Raw genomic sequence first — 15,839 nt, 5'->3', positions numbered from 1 at the left:
GAATTGTAAATGAGTAAAACAAACATTTTGTGAAAGGCTCATTACAATACTGAGAGGCTCTGACTTAGTGCTCTGACAACATGTATCAGAGAACAGATCTAATGTACATAATTATGAAATCTTTGATGAATTAAAAATCAAAGAGTGCAGAGTTACAAAAGCAGAACTCAACTCTGAAATGGATTTGCTTAATGAAAATCTTTGAATATAAGGAAGATCTGAAGGCTGAACTAATCAATTTCTCCACCATGCCCCAGCCGGTCAGCCATGCTCTTTAATTTAATGAAACAAGGGTCTAAGATGAAATAGCACATATACATCAAGTAAGAATTGTATTGTTGTACTTTGAAACGTGTCCAACTGTGCAACTTCATCTGATGATAATTTTTTAAGAGGCAATCGATTTCTAAAAGCCTTATTGTACCAGCATTTTGATAAAGTGAATGTCAGCATATCTCTAGAACACTTGCACCCTGCCATTAATGCTTTCTTTGGCAGACAATGACTACTCAATTGAGGGCCCTTTGGGCTGAGCAATCATTTAGCTTTTCTTCTCTTATGAGGTCCTTAGTGTCTTGTTCCAGCTCAATACTCTTTTTATACACCATTATAGTAGCCATAAGTGTGAATTTTATGGGAACTTGCAAACTCAAGTCATTGCTAAAGCTTTCCAGTCACTAATCTTTCATGCTTTTAAAACCACTACGACTGAAGTACCTTCCAACACGTTCGTCAGCCGTAAAAGATCCGTAAAAGATTTTTTTTTTCGCCTTCAAATCTGCATCAACTGAGAAAATTTTCAAAAACATGTTCGCTAATAAGCCACTAATCCTGAGTGTCACTTTACGGAACACCAAAGTGTAAGAGCACTCTACAGACATAGGCTTCACTAAATCTGATTAGACAAACTCCCAAGTACCCCTCACTCTCCACATTTTATACCAAAACATATAAAAACATTAACTATCCTAAACTCCAGCAATATATCTGAGATCTTTAAAGGATAAATCTATCCATGTGGAAAAGCAAACTGAGCTCCGTTCCTGTCTGCATGTAAACATTTCCAGAGCACCTCAGCTAGTCTTGTAACTACCATGAAGGAGCAATCCTTGCTGCACAGTATTAACACCAACCAGAAGAAAGGTAGAAAACAGCCCAGAAACACCCACCCCTAACGTACAGAGACTGAGGACAAAACCAGCAAGGTAAAATCCTATGTTTTACATTTAGCTAAAGCTTACCTGTTTGTGCATTTCAATGTTTAATCCATAGGACATTTCATAATACTGTAAAGAGAAGAACCAAGCATGTCGTTAACTCAGATTTTTGTAGAAAGAGCACACACGATTACGTGAAAAGAAAAAGGCCCCATCTTGGATACCTACCATCACATAGTGCCTCTGCATTTCTGTCTTTTCACTTGCCAATTTCTCACACTCCAATTTAAGACTACGAAAACAAAACAGGCAGCTTAGGGTAAACATTATGTCACTTGTTTAACATCTGCCTCACATATTTGCACTTCAAGCAAAAACAATTTGGAAAAGTAATAAGCTAGGAAAACATCCTAAAAGCTGTCTTTGTATTCAATGCTGGAAAAGAAGGTGAACAACAGGGAATATCCACCAACTACTGTTCTTTTTGTTCATGGGGGCATGCATCATGTTGAGAGCAAGATGGAGAAACCCATCAAAACAGACTGACTCCTCATGTGTCCCCCATCCAACTTGAACACACCAAAGACTGTCTTTTGTACAACCATGCTCCAGCACAGGCAGTCTTCAGGTATGAAAAACTTCACTGGGAAAGCCACTCCTATAATAACTAGTGCCTTTCAAAACCTTTGGTTTTGAATCTCTGCCAAAAAATATGACAGACAGCTACAGCAACGAAGTGGGTTGAAGTTCTGCCCCTGTTCAGTAAACTGTGTGCAAGTATGCCTCAAGTTCTGGAGATATCATCTGAAAGTAGATAAAAGATCAAAAATCAAAAAGCCGCTGACAAAAAAAAAAAAAAACTCACACCCAAGCCACCAAACCTTAAGTAGTTTGTCCTTTTTCTTAAGCATGACAAAAATAAAAAGATCCTTCAAAGTCACTGCTTAGTTCCAATGAGTCAAAACCCCACAGAAGCAAAATAGGTAACCTTTCTGAATATTCACTATAAATGGGGGCTTTAATAAGAGTTTTCACTAGCAAATCCGTTGAAGAAGATATCATTACATAAAGAACCCAGAGACGAGGTCAATGTGAATTTGAGTCTATACCCCTGGCTTATCCAAACACCCCAGAGTGTGGGCCACGCACGTTATCTACATTCTACCGCCTAATCACCCATGATGGGCAGCTAAACGCATCTAGTCTTCCCTAATGGACTTTGTCTCATACAACCCAATTTTCTAGTATGGCAAACAGCAATTTCAACATGGCTTTGCTTTCCTGAACGCACATTCCAGGGCTGAGCCATTGATTGAACCCATGTTTTAGTTCAGCCTGTTGCAAAATAAATAAACGAAGTGCAAATATTGACGGTTCTCATGCAACTCCAAAATACACGAAAAGGGACTCCCTGGAACAGCCACAAATGCGCAAAGGCGAAACAATGGGAGGAGGAGGAGACAACAGAAGGGACGGCCCAGAAAGAGCTAAGAAAGGGGGGTAACATGAATGACAGGGCTTAACTGTGACTCCACACGCCACCGCCTGGACACAAGCACTAAGCACACAGCCCAAGCAGCCTGGTCGGGTGAGAAAGGACCCCCCTCCCCCACAGGTGACCACCACCCCAAGCAGATCGACACGCACCTGTGATACTGCGCCTGCAGGAACTGAAATTCCTCTTTAATCCGGTCCAGGGACTCCGGGATAGTGAACTTAAAGGGCTGGCCTGCAGCCTGGTGCGGCGTCTGCAGGTGACCAGCAAGGGGGACCAAGGAAGGAGATACGAAGATGAGGACGTAAAGCAGAAAAGTCAAGAGGAGAGAGAAGCGGATGGGACATAAACAAAACAAAAAAAAAAGTTAGAAGTGGTGGAAAACGAAGCCCCAAACTCGAGCCCTCGGCTCACTTTAGAGAGGGAGAAAGCGGATCTTCCCGGGGCCCTAATTTCTCAAGAGGCTCAGAAGCAAGTCTACCTCCAACGAGGACCGTGCGTGCCCAACGCCCCTGGAGTCACCCGGCCCGGAAAGGCAGAGAAGGCCCAGGCCAGAGCTTCGCCAGGCCGCCCCTCCCCAAACCGTGCGATAAGACCCCGGGGACCGGAGAAGAAATGCCAACTCCCTCCTAGCCCCGTGTCCTAGATGTGACTCGGGCCGCACTGACTGCACGTAAACAGGGGAGAGGAGGGGGCAACGCCAGGATCACTCCGGTCTCGGGACAGGCGCGAAGGGACTGCGAGACCCCCCCGTCCGCGCGTCTAGACATCCAGCAGGAGGGGCGGGGCAGAGGGAAGTGGGCTTCGTGGGCTCCCCAGCGGGACGGGGTCCCAGCCGCGCCGGCGACTCACTGGGTGCCGGCTCTGCGGGAACATCGCTCTGGCGGCAGCAGAGGCTCTGTTCCGGGACAGCTCTATCCTCCGCGCCACTTCCAACTTGAATCCCGCAGGGGAACGCGAAGCAGCGCAGCAGGCCGGCGCGCGGGGCGCACGGGATACAAGGCCAGGGCGCGACGGCTGCGGCCCCCGCCCTCAGGACCACATCGCGGGCCGAGCCGGCTAGTCTGCGCAGCGGGGGCGCCGGGTCCCCCGGCCGCGCTCCCTCCGGCGGCTCACGAACGCAGGCGGGCTGAGAGTCTCCTCCCTGCGGCGGCGGCCGCGCAGGTGGCGCCTTGGCTACAACCCACGTAGACAGCCAGCGGCAAGCGCCGCGTCTCAGGTCGGGAGGTCACCCGCTCCCACTACGGTGAGCTCCGGCTCACCGGAGGCTCGGCGACCGGCGTTGCAGAGTCTCCGGAGCGACGCGGAGCAGCGGAGACGAAGTGCGGGCTGCGCAGGGTCGCGGCAGTACGCGCCCTCCCTCCGGCCCGCGACTAGTGCTCGCGGTGCAGCCCCTCGGCCGCCCGCCGCTCCTCCAGCCCGGGCATCAGGCTGCCGGGCGCGCTCCGGAGTCCAGCGCTCCCTGCGCCTGCCTTCCCCTCCCCGATCTCGGCGAAGGGTGGACGAGCTCCAGCCGCAGCAAAGTTCTCTCACAACCCCGAGGCAAACGTCCACGCGACGGAGAGCGTGCTGCCGCTCGGCCTCCCTCAGCTGCGGGCCACGTCGAAGGCGAGTGCCGGCTCCTGCCCCGGGACGCGGGGTCCCCGCCGCTGCTCCTGCCGCCGCCCGCGCCTCTCGCGCCGCTTACATTAACACGCGGTTTCACACTCGCTAGCAAACCAGCGCCCCGCCCGAGTAGAGCGGCGGGGGCTGCGAGCGCCAGGGCCGCCGCGGACGTGGGCGGAGCCGCGGCCTCTCAGCCAACCGCGTGCGCCGTACCAACGTGGGGCGCTGACGCGGGCAGGCCACAGCCTGTGCTGGGCTTCGCCCCGCCCACCTCCGGCGGCCTCCGAGGGCCCGTTTCTCCGCCCACCAGCCTGCGCCCCACCTCCGCCAGCGCGTCCTGTGCGCTCTGAGGGCCGCGGTGCTCGAGGAGCTGCGGGGCGCACACGCCAGCCAATGGGGAGCGGTCAGACGCTGAGATTGGCAAGCCGCCGCCGAAGGTCGGTGGGAAGGAGAGCGGCGAGCCGGGCTGTCAATCAAAGTAACGTGGGCAAGTTGGGGGAGCGCGCGGGGTGCGCGCGAGCTCGAGCGGCCTGCGCGCGGGAGGCGAGAAAAGCAGGGGGCTGAAGTTTGCCGAAGCCTGCGGCTCGCTCCTCTTTTCCGAGAAGGGAACCTCTGTGAAAGTACCTGAGACAAACCGTGGAGTTTCTTGTTGGGGGAGGGTTTGCATTTTGGTAAGAAGAACAGAATGCATTTTCCTGTATTGATTCCCTTGGTTCGGTGTGACTCCGAAGGTGAGGTTCCATTCACAACTTTGTCGGGAGCTTATTTTTTTCCGCGAGCTGTCTTTCTAAGGACGCACGAGAAGTGAACTCTGCCTTTGATGGAAAGTGCGTGAGCATCGCAGCTGCTGGCACGCGCACAGCGTCGCGGGAAGAGTGGACGGCTGGCTGCTCAGGCTTGGAAAGATTTCGCACCACTTCATGAAAGGTCGACCTGGCTTCATTTGGCGGGGAAGATCCCTAAGGTGCCGACAGTAGTAGACATCCGGATCCCACGCGCAGAGGAGATGCTTTTGCGCCCCAAGAGAGATCCGGGTTCTGGTCTTCAAATGATTTCACTGTTTCGATAGGAGGGAAGTGGCCGAGAGTTTTAGGAGACTGCCAGGAGAGCACTAGTCAGTATCAAATTTCTGGGAAATGAAAGACAATGGAATAAACCAGCGTTGAGACCTGAAACCTGCCCTTCCCCAACCCCCCCCCCCCCCCTTGCTTTGGTTATACTCCTGGCTGAGGCGTGTGAACCACTGAGTTGGTAAATGAAGCAGCTTGAGTGAGGGTCTTGTTTAATGAGGATTGACATAAGAGGAATTTCCAAGTTTTAAATAAAGGAGACATGCTATGGAACTAATGCTGAGAGCCTCCGGTTTTTGTCTGGTTTCTGTAGCAGAAAGCCTGCAGTATCGCCACACGTGGTGTTTTTTTTTGTTTGTTTGTTTGTTTTTTTTTTTTTAGAGCAGTTCTTGGAGCTGTTTTTTTTTGTTTTGTTTTGTTTTCTTAGTGTAAGCCACGAGTGAATGATGCTGTTTTAGCCTCCTGGTGGTTACTTCTCTGGTAAGAAAGGCACCAAGGCACCGCTTGGGCAAACATTTATCTTTTGTTGAAACCTAGTTAAAAAATTTGGGGCATTAATACCTCCGTTCCCATTATTTTACTTTATAGAGAGTTACCGGAAGGAGCATACTGAAATAGATGTGAATTTGCTTTTTGCTTTTAGCAGATTCTTTTCTTTGAAATATAAAACTTGGTCATACATTACAGTATTTGGAATGTTCTTTTTAAACACGTATGCTACCGATATGTCTGTAAGTGCATCAGTTTTACTATCAGTTGTAAATGAACAGCGAAAGAACACTATCAGCCAATCTGCAGACCACAGTTGACTGTTAAACTGACTCGGTGTCATTTCAGGTTGTTTTTTTCTGGTCGAATTGGGAACAGGTTTATGTTACTCGTTTTCATGGCATGCAGAATGGAAAGAAGGAAAGACAGGCCTCTCATTCCTTGTTTAGATTTGGTGATGGCTGGGTTGACCAAACGGGATTGTTTGAACTCCTGTGATTCCAGGTAACTAACATGTTCCTTGAAATCATCCTTCAGTGATTTATCACCTTCCCCAATCAGTAACCTGTCCGTTTGGTCAGCTCCCAAGCTGGGTAAAAAGTGCTTGGGACTCCACAAGTCTATGCACTGCACAGCTTGTGCCTGCTGTGAAATTTTCTCCATCGGGTCCCAACCCCAAGCTTTACCTCTCAGGTGTCCCTCCACTTCCTGGAGGACACCGATAACTAAGTTTTAAAGTATTAGATTTGGGGTCAGAAGCAAAAGTGGTGCTACAAGCCCCACTCTCCAAATCAGTTCTAACTCCCTAGCTTTCCTCTCAACTAACTGTTCACAGAAAGTGTGTCCACTCTCTGGAGTTTCTGGTTTGTGACTAAAAACTAGAATTATAACTAGTGATTTTTAGTTCTAGCCTTTGACCCCAGTCTAGCCCTTCTGATTGCTTGAAAATGCAATATGGAGTTGTGGGTACATAATGTTTTTAAAATTGGGAGCCCTTTGAGTACGCATATAAAGACGATGGAGTTTTGAAGGTGTCTTTCCATTCAGATCAACTTTCTTGAGACAAGAAGAGGTCTGTGTCCCTTTTCATGTTCAAGGTCATATTTACTCTGTGATTGGTATGCTGTAATAATTATACTACACAACTCATCAAACTGCATTACAGATGATAGTGTTTAAGACAATCAAGTTGCTTTAACCGTCTGTTTGAAATGAATAATATATGTGCAGTTACCTGTAGCTTATTTAAAAGAATTTGGTCTTGCTCATTAAATATATAATTTTGATATTTTACATTTTGAGTATGTGTGTGTTTTTGAGACAAGGTCTCTTTCTGTAGCCCAGCTAACTTAGAGCTCAACCATGTAGACCACACTTGAATGTGTAGCTCTCCTCTTCCTGCTGCCTCCCAAATGCTGGGATTGGCTGCAGACATGGATCTCCATACCTGCTTTCATCTTTTAATTTGAAATCTCTTAACAATGTTAAATATACCAGCTCCATAGGAAATAGTCTTTGGAAAAAATAATACCCATTTTACCTCTGTGGAGGAGGAGCTTGTTAGTGTAACTTTATCTTGATGCATATATAGAAATGCATTCATTTCTTGCTATTTACAGTTTCTCAACTCAGCATATATAATGATTTGAAACAAGTGATTGTGGCTATTTTGTCTTCTTTTGTTTTGGAGGCAGGGTTTCAAGTGGTCCTAGCTGGCCTCAAACTTACCTTGTAGATGAGGATGACCTTGAACCTCTGATTCTCTGGGTTCTAGGATTATGAGTGTACGTACCACCACCACACAAGGTTTGTGCAGACAAGGCAAGTATTCTACCAACGTAGCGATATCACTAGCCTTTCTTTTGTTTTGAGCTATTTATTTGGTTGGTTTTTTTGTGGATGTTGTTGTTAATTTTAGATGGGGGTGGGGGTGGCTTGCTTATAAACCTGACTAGCCTGGAGCTGACTTTGTAAATGCAACTGGCCTTAAATTTGTAACAGTCCTCCTGCCTCTGCCTCCAACATAATGGGATTATAGGCATGAGTCAACATGCTTGGGCTGGGTTGGGTTGAGTTGGTTTTGTTTGGTGAAGTGAGTGTTTTATTAAACCTAGGAATGGAGTCCAGAAGAAATTTTCTCAGCAATGCTTGTAACATTTCATTCCGACCCCATTCCTACCGAGTGGAGGTGGAGGAGAGAAGGCAGAGAAGGAAAAGAAATCAGTAGCAGATCCATGCAGCAGTAAAACCGCAAATAAAATCCCATCCAAAGGATCTCTTGTGGTTTCACACAATATGGTAAAATTAGAGATTGCAGGAAACCAACCCAATTAAACTGGGAGCATTTGAAGAGAAACCAGCAGACGTTATGAAAATTACACACTGACTGACCAGTATGGTTTTTATCAACAATTTCTTTGTTAAGAAGAAGATCAAAGGGACCTGCATATGTTTTCATTTTGTTCTAACTAGAAAATTACATCCAGATGTTTAATAGTCATTTGGTTGGTTTTCAGCATTGATTAGATACGTTGGTTCTGTTTGCTTACAAGTGTGGCCGGATCATTAGCTAATGCAAAGAAATGTTTGCTGTGAGTTGCTAATTAGGGCTTTTGGAAACTCTCCATGCTCAAGAACAATTTGTACAGTGGCCAGAAGAACTTGAGGGACTTGGGGAAGTTGTTTTTTCTCCTCTGGCATGGTGGGCAAAGGCAGACAGCCCCATTCCCTAATCTCCCTGCCTAGGGGGATTGTGATGGATCCCCTAGGACAGGAGAACAAATAAATTAGGAAGAGACCACACGGGCACTCCTAAATACACAGATGAATGTGCTGTTTCTGGAACCACCACTAAGTTGTAAGAAGGAGAGGAATAGCAACAACATCTGAAACGCTAAACATTAACATGTGGAAGATGCTTGGTGCTAATGTTATCAAATACACAGCATTTCTAAGTATGCTTTAGAGACAGATGGGAAAGCCCTTTATGATAAATGAGTGTACTTGAATTCATTACTGTAGTACTTATAATTAAAAAGGTCTCTTTTGCAATTTCAATACTTTCACAGGATAAGATACCGAAGTTGAGAAAACAGGAGCTAGTGAAAGAAGTGGAGAGGAATTCTGGAAAGTGGGATGAGCCTGGGAGGCATTGCAGTGTTTAATTTTGCAGTCCCACCATTTGTTTAGCTCATTAAAGACCCCAAACTTGTAAGAGATTAGCTATTCACTCAGTTTTCAAGTAAACTGAGAAGGAGAGGTGCTATGCTCTGAAGCTGGAAACCAGTCAATCGGGCTGTTAAAGAGGCTGTGTCCAGGGCCTTAGAACACTACAGTCAACCATGGACAAACTTGTTTATTTAAGTCTGTGTTTCAAGAGAAGTATCAACCCAAAGAGCATGTGTTTATAAGTAGACAGTACTGTGCTCAGATGTAAATGCCATTGTACTGTGCATTTTTTGCATATTGCTTCCTTCTAATCCTGTTCACTTCTAATGTACTGGGGTAACATTCCTTCAAGTTAGCATGGTCGAATTCATTTGGAACTTTTTTTTTTTGACAAGGAAGCCACATAGCTCAGTTGGTAAAACAGTTGCCTAGCTTGCAAGAGGCTCTGGGTTCAGTGCCTAGCACTACATCAACTGGGCGTGGTAACATAGACCTATAATCCTAGCACTTGGGAAGCTAGAGGATCAAAAAGTTCAAGGTCATCCTCCTGAAGCCCAGTCTAGCCAGAGACTGTCTTTAAAAAAAAAAAAAAGAAGTGAAGGATTTTCACACCAATAAAACATTCAAGATTAGATTCTTGGAAGTACTTCAAGATGAAGAGGTTCCTGTTAATGATTTCCTGTCTGCTAGCCAGGTTCCTTGGAAAAGCAGAGCTAGTATTTAGGAACCTGATCAAATGCAGCCTGGAGCTCCAGTTTAGTAAAAGATCTCAGTGATCACACCTCTCTTGTTATTTTAATCCATGGTAAAGTGGATCAAAGTTCAGTATTGCCTTGGGCTGCACTGTAGCTGAAGGACACAAAAGTGGTTAGAGCTGCACTTTAATGCTGCTTCCTAAAATTTACATAACAAGAGGTAGACCTGTAGCTCCTTTAATGACTAAAAGGCAAGGAGTTGCTGGAAAATCAACAGACAGGTTGAAACAGATACTTTCCAGATCTTGAAAGCTTTTGTTCAGACAATATTATTTGAATAAAGTTACTTTCTGGAACTAACCAGGCCTTTGAAGAGTTTAAGACTTAGCTCAATTAATGGGCTCTTTTTAAAAATTCGAACCAGTCATTAAGAAGGGAAGGCAAAATGATTCAGGGCCAGCCTAGCCTACATTCTGATTCCAAAGCCAGCCAGGATTATATACCCTCTCTTAAACAAATCAAAATCTGCTATGGGATGTATACCGAGTGCTTTTCCTTAAGTTTGATTATCAGTATAAAAAATATAAAGGCAATGTCAAGAGCCAGATGGAAAAGAAGTGAGAGAATTATTTCCTAAAAGCAAAGGTATCTCAGGAAAATGGACAGGTAGGATTGCTCAGTGGTATTGTACTTGCTGAACAAGCCTTGCAGCTTGAGTTCAGTTACTAGAACCCTTGTAATGATAGAAGGAGAAAACTGACTCCAGAAAAGTGTCCTCTGCCTTCTACATCTCTTCCCACATACACTTCATATGCATACACACAGTAATAAATACAGAGATAAAGTTATTTAAAATTTTATTTTATGTGTACAAGTGTTTGGTCTTTGTAGAATATTCCTTTACACAGTGTAAATTATGCTGTGATTGGTTAAATAAAGAAGTTGACTGGCTAATAGCTGGAAAGGATAAGGTTAGGCGGGAAAATCAGGTTAAGGACACTGAGAAGAACGGTAAAGTTAGAGGAGTTTCCAGGAAGACACAAAGAGGAAACAAGATGTGCAAGATGGAAGAGAAGTAACACCACATGGCAGTATGCAGATTAATATAAATGGCTTAATAGTAATAATTAGTTAGTAATAACTAGTTAGTAATAAGCCCGAGCTATCTGCCAAGCATTTATAATTAATATTGAGACTCTATGTAGATTATTTGGGAACTGGAAGCTGGGAAAGAAAAGTCTGCCTATAGACCTTTAAGTGTGTATATACATACATACTACATATACTGCATGTGTGCTGGGTGCCTGTGGAGGTGAGGAGAGGTGGTAGGATATCCTGGAAATGAAGATACAACTTATGAGCCACCATGTAGGTAATGGGAACAGAGCTCAGCTTCTCTGAAAGAATAGTAAATGGTATTAACCTCTGAGCTATTACTCCAGCTCCCAAGTTTATTTTTAAAGTCAATTAAGAGAAAAAAAAAGAAAAAGAAATAGAGGCTTGTTATATAGAGTCTTGTCTAGTATGTTCAAGGCCCTGGATTGGATCACCAGCACCCAAAGCAAAACAACAAAAACATTGATATCTGCCAAGTAGCTGATATTCTGTGATTTTGCCCAATGCAGCCTCACAGGCCTGTGATACCAGTGGCTCAGGAGACTGAAACAAGAGAATGATGTCACAAGATCTCTGGGACTGGCGGGAGTGGAATAAAATGCAATGTGCAAATTGTATTGGCTCCTGGATTGAAAGCCTGGAACAGGTTACAGGTAGTTTTGATGTGGGTTGGATATTAGGTAATAGAGAACAGTTTCTTTTGTCAATGAAAGTGTTGTGATTATATCAATAGATTGTTATTATGTGCAGTTAAATGATAAAGCATACAAAGGCAATGTCTATAGCTACAAATAAGTAATGTGTCCAGAGAGAAAAGAAATCAAATTTGGCAACAGGTTTATTGTTATTGAATTTATAGGATGAATCTCTAGCTATTCATTTCATTATCCCTTTATCTTTTTTGTGTCTAAAATTTTTCATGACGAACAGTTCAGAAAGAGGCTTTCTAGATGGTCTAGCAAATAAAGGCACTTAGAGCCAAGCCTACCACCTGAGTTTAATCTCAGGAATTTAACTGAGGAGAGAACCCCCTCCTGCACCATGTTTTCTGACCTCTAAAGGACCACTATGCCAGGCACAAGTGACACATACACACAAGAAAAATAATTTAAGTATATTTTATAAGCTATTTTTATAAGTCTGAGAAAATATATTCATTGCCCACACCAATTTGTCTTTTTAAAGCTTATTCATTTGTTTTAAGTTTGTGTTTCTCCTGCATGTATTTATATGGAACAAGTATGGGTAGTGCCGAAAGGGCCAGAAGAGAGCTTTAGATGCCCTGGAGTTACAAGTGGTTATGAGCTGTCTGTAGGTGCTGGGAATAGAACCCAGGTACTCGGGAAAAACAGCTGGTATGTTTAACAGCTGAGCGACTCTCCAGCGCCCACAGCTATTTTTCTTATGGTAAGTGCCATTTGCTTCACTTCAAAAATTGATTTAATATCTCTATGAAAAAAAAAGTAGTTTTTTTTCTAATCATGGAAAAACTATCGTAAGTAATAAAGTATTGCCCAGTGGTTTCTGTAGCACAAATAATAAAAATCCAGAGGCAGATATTGGGGTTCAACCTGAAGATCAGAAAAGCAAAGCAGCCAGCTACTGGCTCTTACCTCTACCTCAGACTGAAAAAGGGCAACCCTGACTTGATGAATCCTCAGACTGACACTAAGCATGAGGCCTGTCTCCTCCCATTTTATACTCTCTAGCATTGGGATTGAAGGCGTGCACCCCCAGTGCCTGGCCTCTATGGCTAATAAGTGTGACTGCTGGGATCAAAAGTGTGTGCAACCACTGCCTGGCCCATATGACTGCCTAGTGTGGCTGCTTTGCCCTAATCTTCAGACAAGCTTTATTTATTAAAACACAATAATATACCACTATATTTCCCCTTTTTGTCTAAAAAAGAAAGCTGTAACCAATATAAGAAAACTATATAAAATAAGAACAGTAACTGTACAATATATACAGGCAATAAATACATCAACAATGTTTAGTCCATTTACATTTAACAAATTCAGAAAAATACTCCATTATCTATCCTGTCTTGGTTAGTCCAAAGTCCACGTGGAGTTTTTTTTGATGCCCATTGATATCTCTGAAGTAGATTGGTGCTGCCAGGAAGAGACATGGCTCATTGTCATAAAAAAAAAAAAAAACCTATGTTATTAAAACATCTTAAATGCTATATTCTGAAGATCTCTGAAGTGTTTGAAGATGACCTGTCTAACGTATATCTTTGTTTGACCTTGAAAACATACATAATGTAATTACAAGTTCAATTATAATAGATGGTTAACACTAACCTATATTTCCTTATTATCCTAAACAATTGGTAATAATAATTTTTAAAGACCAGAAATTTGCATTACATTGTTAAATGTATATGTACAATATCTTGACCAAGAATAGAAATGTTTTTATAATATGTTTGAAGAAAATTAATTTTAATTTTGCATCAGTATACAAAATTTGTATGCAATATACAAAAATCCAACTCATTGTAAAACATTTAAAACTAGTAGTTGCTTTTAAAAAGTAGATTCAATAATCTAGCTTTTTATCTAATCAAATCTATATCATCCATTTTTTTTTTTTTCGAGACAGGGTTTCTCTGTGGTTTTGGAGCCTGTCCTGGAACTAGCTGTTGTAGACCAGGCTGGTCTCAAACTCACAGAGATCCGCCTGCCTCTGCCTCCCTAGTGCTGGGATTAAAGGCGTGCGCCACCACCGCCCGGCTTCATCCATTTTTTCTTTTCAGAGTAAATTCAATCTACTTTTTTATCCTATCATATCTATATCCCCCTTTTTTCTTTTCAAAACAAGAACCTTGAATCTAATTTCCTTTGTTTAGCTTTTTTCTTGACCATTACCAATAACAACTTGTAACCAATTACCCTAAACAATGATAAATATCCGAAACCCAATGAAAGACCAAATCCCAGCCACTCCACCTCTTAGAAATGTTGGTATCGTGTTCTTAAATTTACTTCCTGCTGTCTGGGGGCACAGTATCTTTAAGGGATCCTGAAAAGAAAAATTTGGATTAATTGTCAAGTCCTAGGAAAAGTAGCTGTATCAATTGTTGTCCAGTCTCTGCATAATGGAAAAGTTCAGGGCTTGTCTCAAGTCCTGGCCAGAATAGTCTGTTAGGCTGAAATCATTTCGGTTAGCCAACTCGAAATTGTTTAGAGCAGTTTGTAGTCGAAAGCCAATCTTTAGATTGTATTTTTCAGTTTAGTCCTGGAGGAATCATCATTGCAGACTTCAAAGGTTGCTGTTAGGCATGCTCATGGTTCACTGCAGAAAACTGGTAGACACTCAAACACGAAATCATGTACAGAAAAGTAGATGAAACATTTTTCTAAAATCAGTACTCCATATGACTATTAATATTATGACAAAAGTTTAATTATATATGTATATATATACATATACTCATATGTTATAAAACTTATACCTTAAAGAAAGCTATTAAAGAGTCAATATAAACCAATGAAATATGAGACTAGTGGCAATAAAATAGTCCTTAAATATTTGTTTTTCTTCTGTTCCATATCAGGTGGCTTTTCTGACATGAGACAGAGATTTTGGATTTCACTTTAAGAAGTATGCTTGGGTTTAGAGGAGGAGAGAGCCGCAATTCAACTCCAAACCTAGCTTTAATCTTTAAGTGGACTGGGTCCACAAAAAGACCATTTGCATTACATGTCTGTAGAGAACAGCAGAAACAAACATTTGGGAAGTTTTATGAAATTTTATCCTGTTGGAAATGTAATATGCCAATTTACTCTTTTTTTCTTGAGACTTTTTTTTTCTTGGATGATTTGTCCCTTTTTCTTCAGTCCGCAGATTCCTTAGCTGCATACCTTTATTCTCCTAAAAAGACAGAAACGGAAACGCAACCTTCCCCTAACCCTAATTTTGGGGAGATCCTCTTTTGGCAAGTTTTATCTGATCAAAGGAAAAGCATTTGTTAGATTTATAGGTTGGTTTAGATTGAACAGCAGTGGTGCTTAATGAACTCTCTTCTAATTAAAAAGTGATTCTTGTTCAAATCAAATTTTTATTAACTTTGATGGCATCCATAGCTTTCCTTCACCAACAAAAAACAAAGCTCCTTCCCCAACCTAATACATGTCCTTGTTTCAATTCTTAGTTCAGTACTTCTTTAAAGTATATCAATTGATTTAATTCTGTAGTCTTTTTACTATCCAATGTCTCTCCATAGTTGTTGCTTTCTCATTAGCATTTGAAAATTCAAAGCTAATAAAGCATTTTGCGATCTATTCCAGGAGAGATATTTATCATCCCTTGCTGTTTATTTAACAGATCCTGTAGAGTTCAATTTGATCTCTCTTTAACTGCCTATCCTGTAGGATTGTGTGGTATACCTGTAAGGTGCTTTATATTCTAAAAGCAAAATCCTGTTTTATTTTCTTAGAGATATTTTTCTGGAGCACTGTCTGTCTTTATTTGTACAGGTATACCCATGATGGTCATAATTTATAGCAAATATGATTACCTAATCAGGCTTTTCTGAACTCAAAGCAGTTTCCCATTGAAAGCCTGAATAGGTATCTGCAATGTGGTATACATATTTTAGTTTTCCAAATTCTACAAAATGGAACAAATCCATCTGTCAGATTTCATTCATTTGAGTACCTCCTAGGTTACTTCCCACAGGTAACGGTATTTGATTGTATAAAGAATAAGTAGGACATTTCCTTATAAATTCCTCAGCTTATTGCCACATGATAGAAAAGTCTTTTCTTAAACCTTTGCTATTAACATGATTTTTTTAATGAAATTCTGAGGCCTTCAGCACATTTCCAATTAATAATTAATCAATTTCTATATATCTTGTACTACAGAACCTGAGAAAACTGTATCTGATGTGTGTTATGTATATGAGATTATTCCTATTCCTGATTGTATCTTGTAACTGAATAAATAATAAAGTTAATTCTGTATCATCTCGTATAAATTCCATGATTTCAGTATATGCAAAATAACTCTTTTGGCATATTGCAAATTGGTAACT

The 15,839-nt window shown here is 42.5% G+C and overlaps 1 protein-coding gene across 9 annotated transcripts in view; it reads right to left on the bottom strand.

Annotated features, from left to right (window-relative positions):
• The window catches only part of LOC130883478 (transducin-like enhancer protein 1), an 89,851-nt gene extending 85,479 nt beyond the window's left edge, over positions 1 to 4,372 (bottom strand). For all 9 annotated transcript variants that reach the window (XM_057783959.1, XM_057783960.1, XM_057783961.1 and 6 more), the window contains exons 1-4: positions 3,505 to 4,372; positions 2,805 to 2,905; positions 1,386 to 1,449; positions 1,242 to 1,286 (exon numbers count right to left, since the gene is read on the bottom strand). In XM_057783959.1, the coding sequence (XP_057639942.1) occupies positions 1,242 to 1,286; positions 1,386 to 1,449; positions 2,805 to 2,905; positions 3,505 to 3,528 (234 nt within the window). In that variant the 5' untranslated portion in view covers positions 3,529 to 4,372. The remainder of the gene's footprint in view (positions 1 to 1,241; positions 1,287 to 1,385; positions 1,450 to 2,804; positions 2,906 to 3,504) is intronic.
• Between the last annotated feature and the right edge of the window lie 11,467 nt (positions 4,373 to 15,839).

This window comes from Chionomys nivalis, chromosome 11, assembly GCF_950005125.1.
Source record: "Chionomys nivalis chromosome 11, mChiNiv1.1, whole genome shotgun sequence".
Lineage (NCBI taxonomy): Eukaryota > Metazoa > Chordata > Mammalia > Rodentia > Cricetidae > Chionomys > Chionomys nivalis.
The sequence above is the reverse complement of the archived record's forward strand: the minus strand, read 5'-3'. Positions and strand labels throughout refer to the sequence as shown.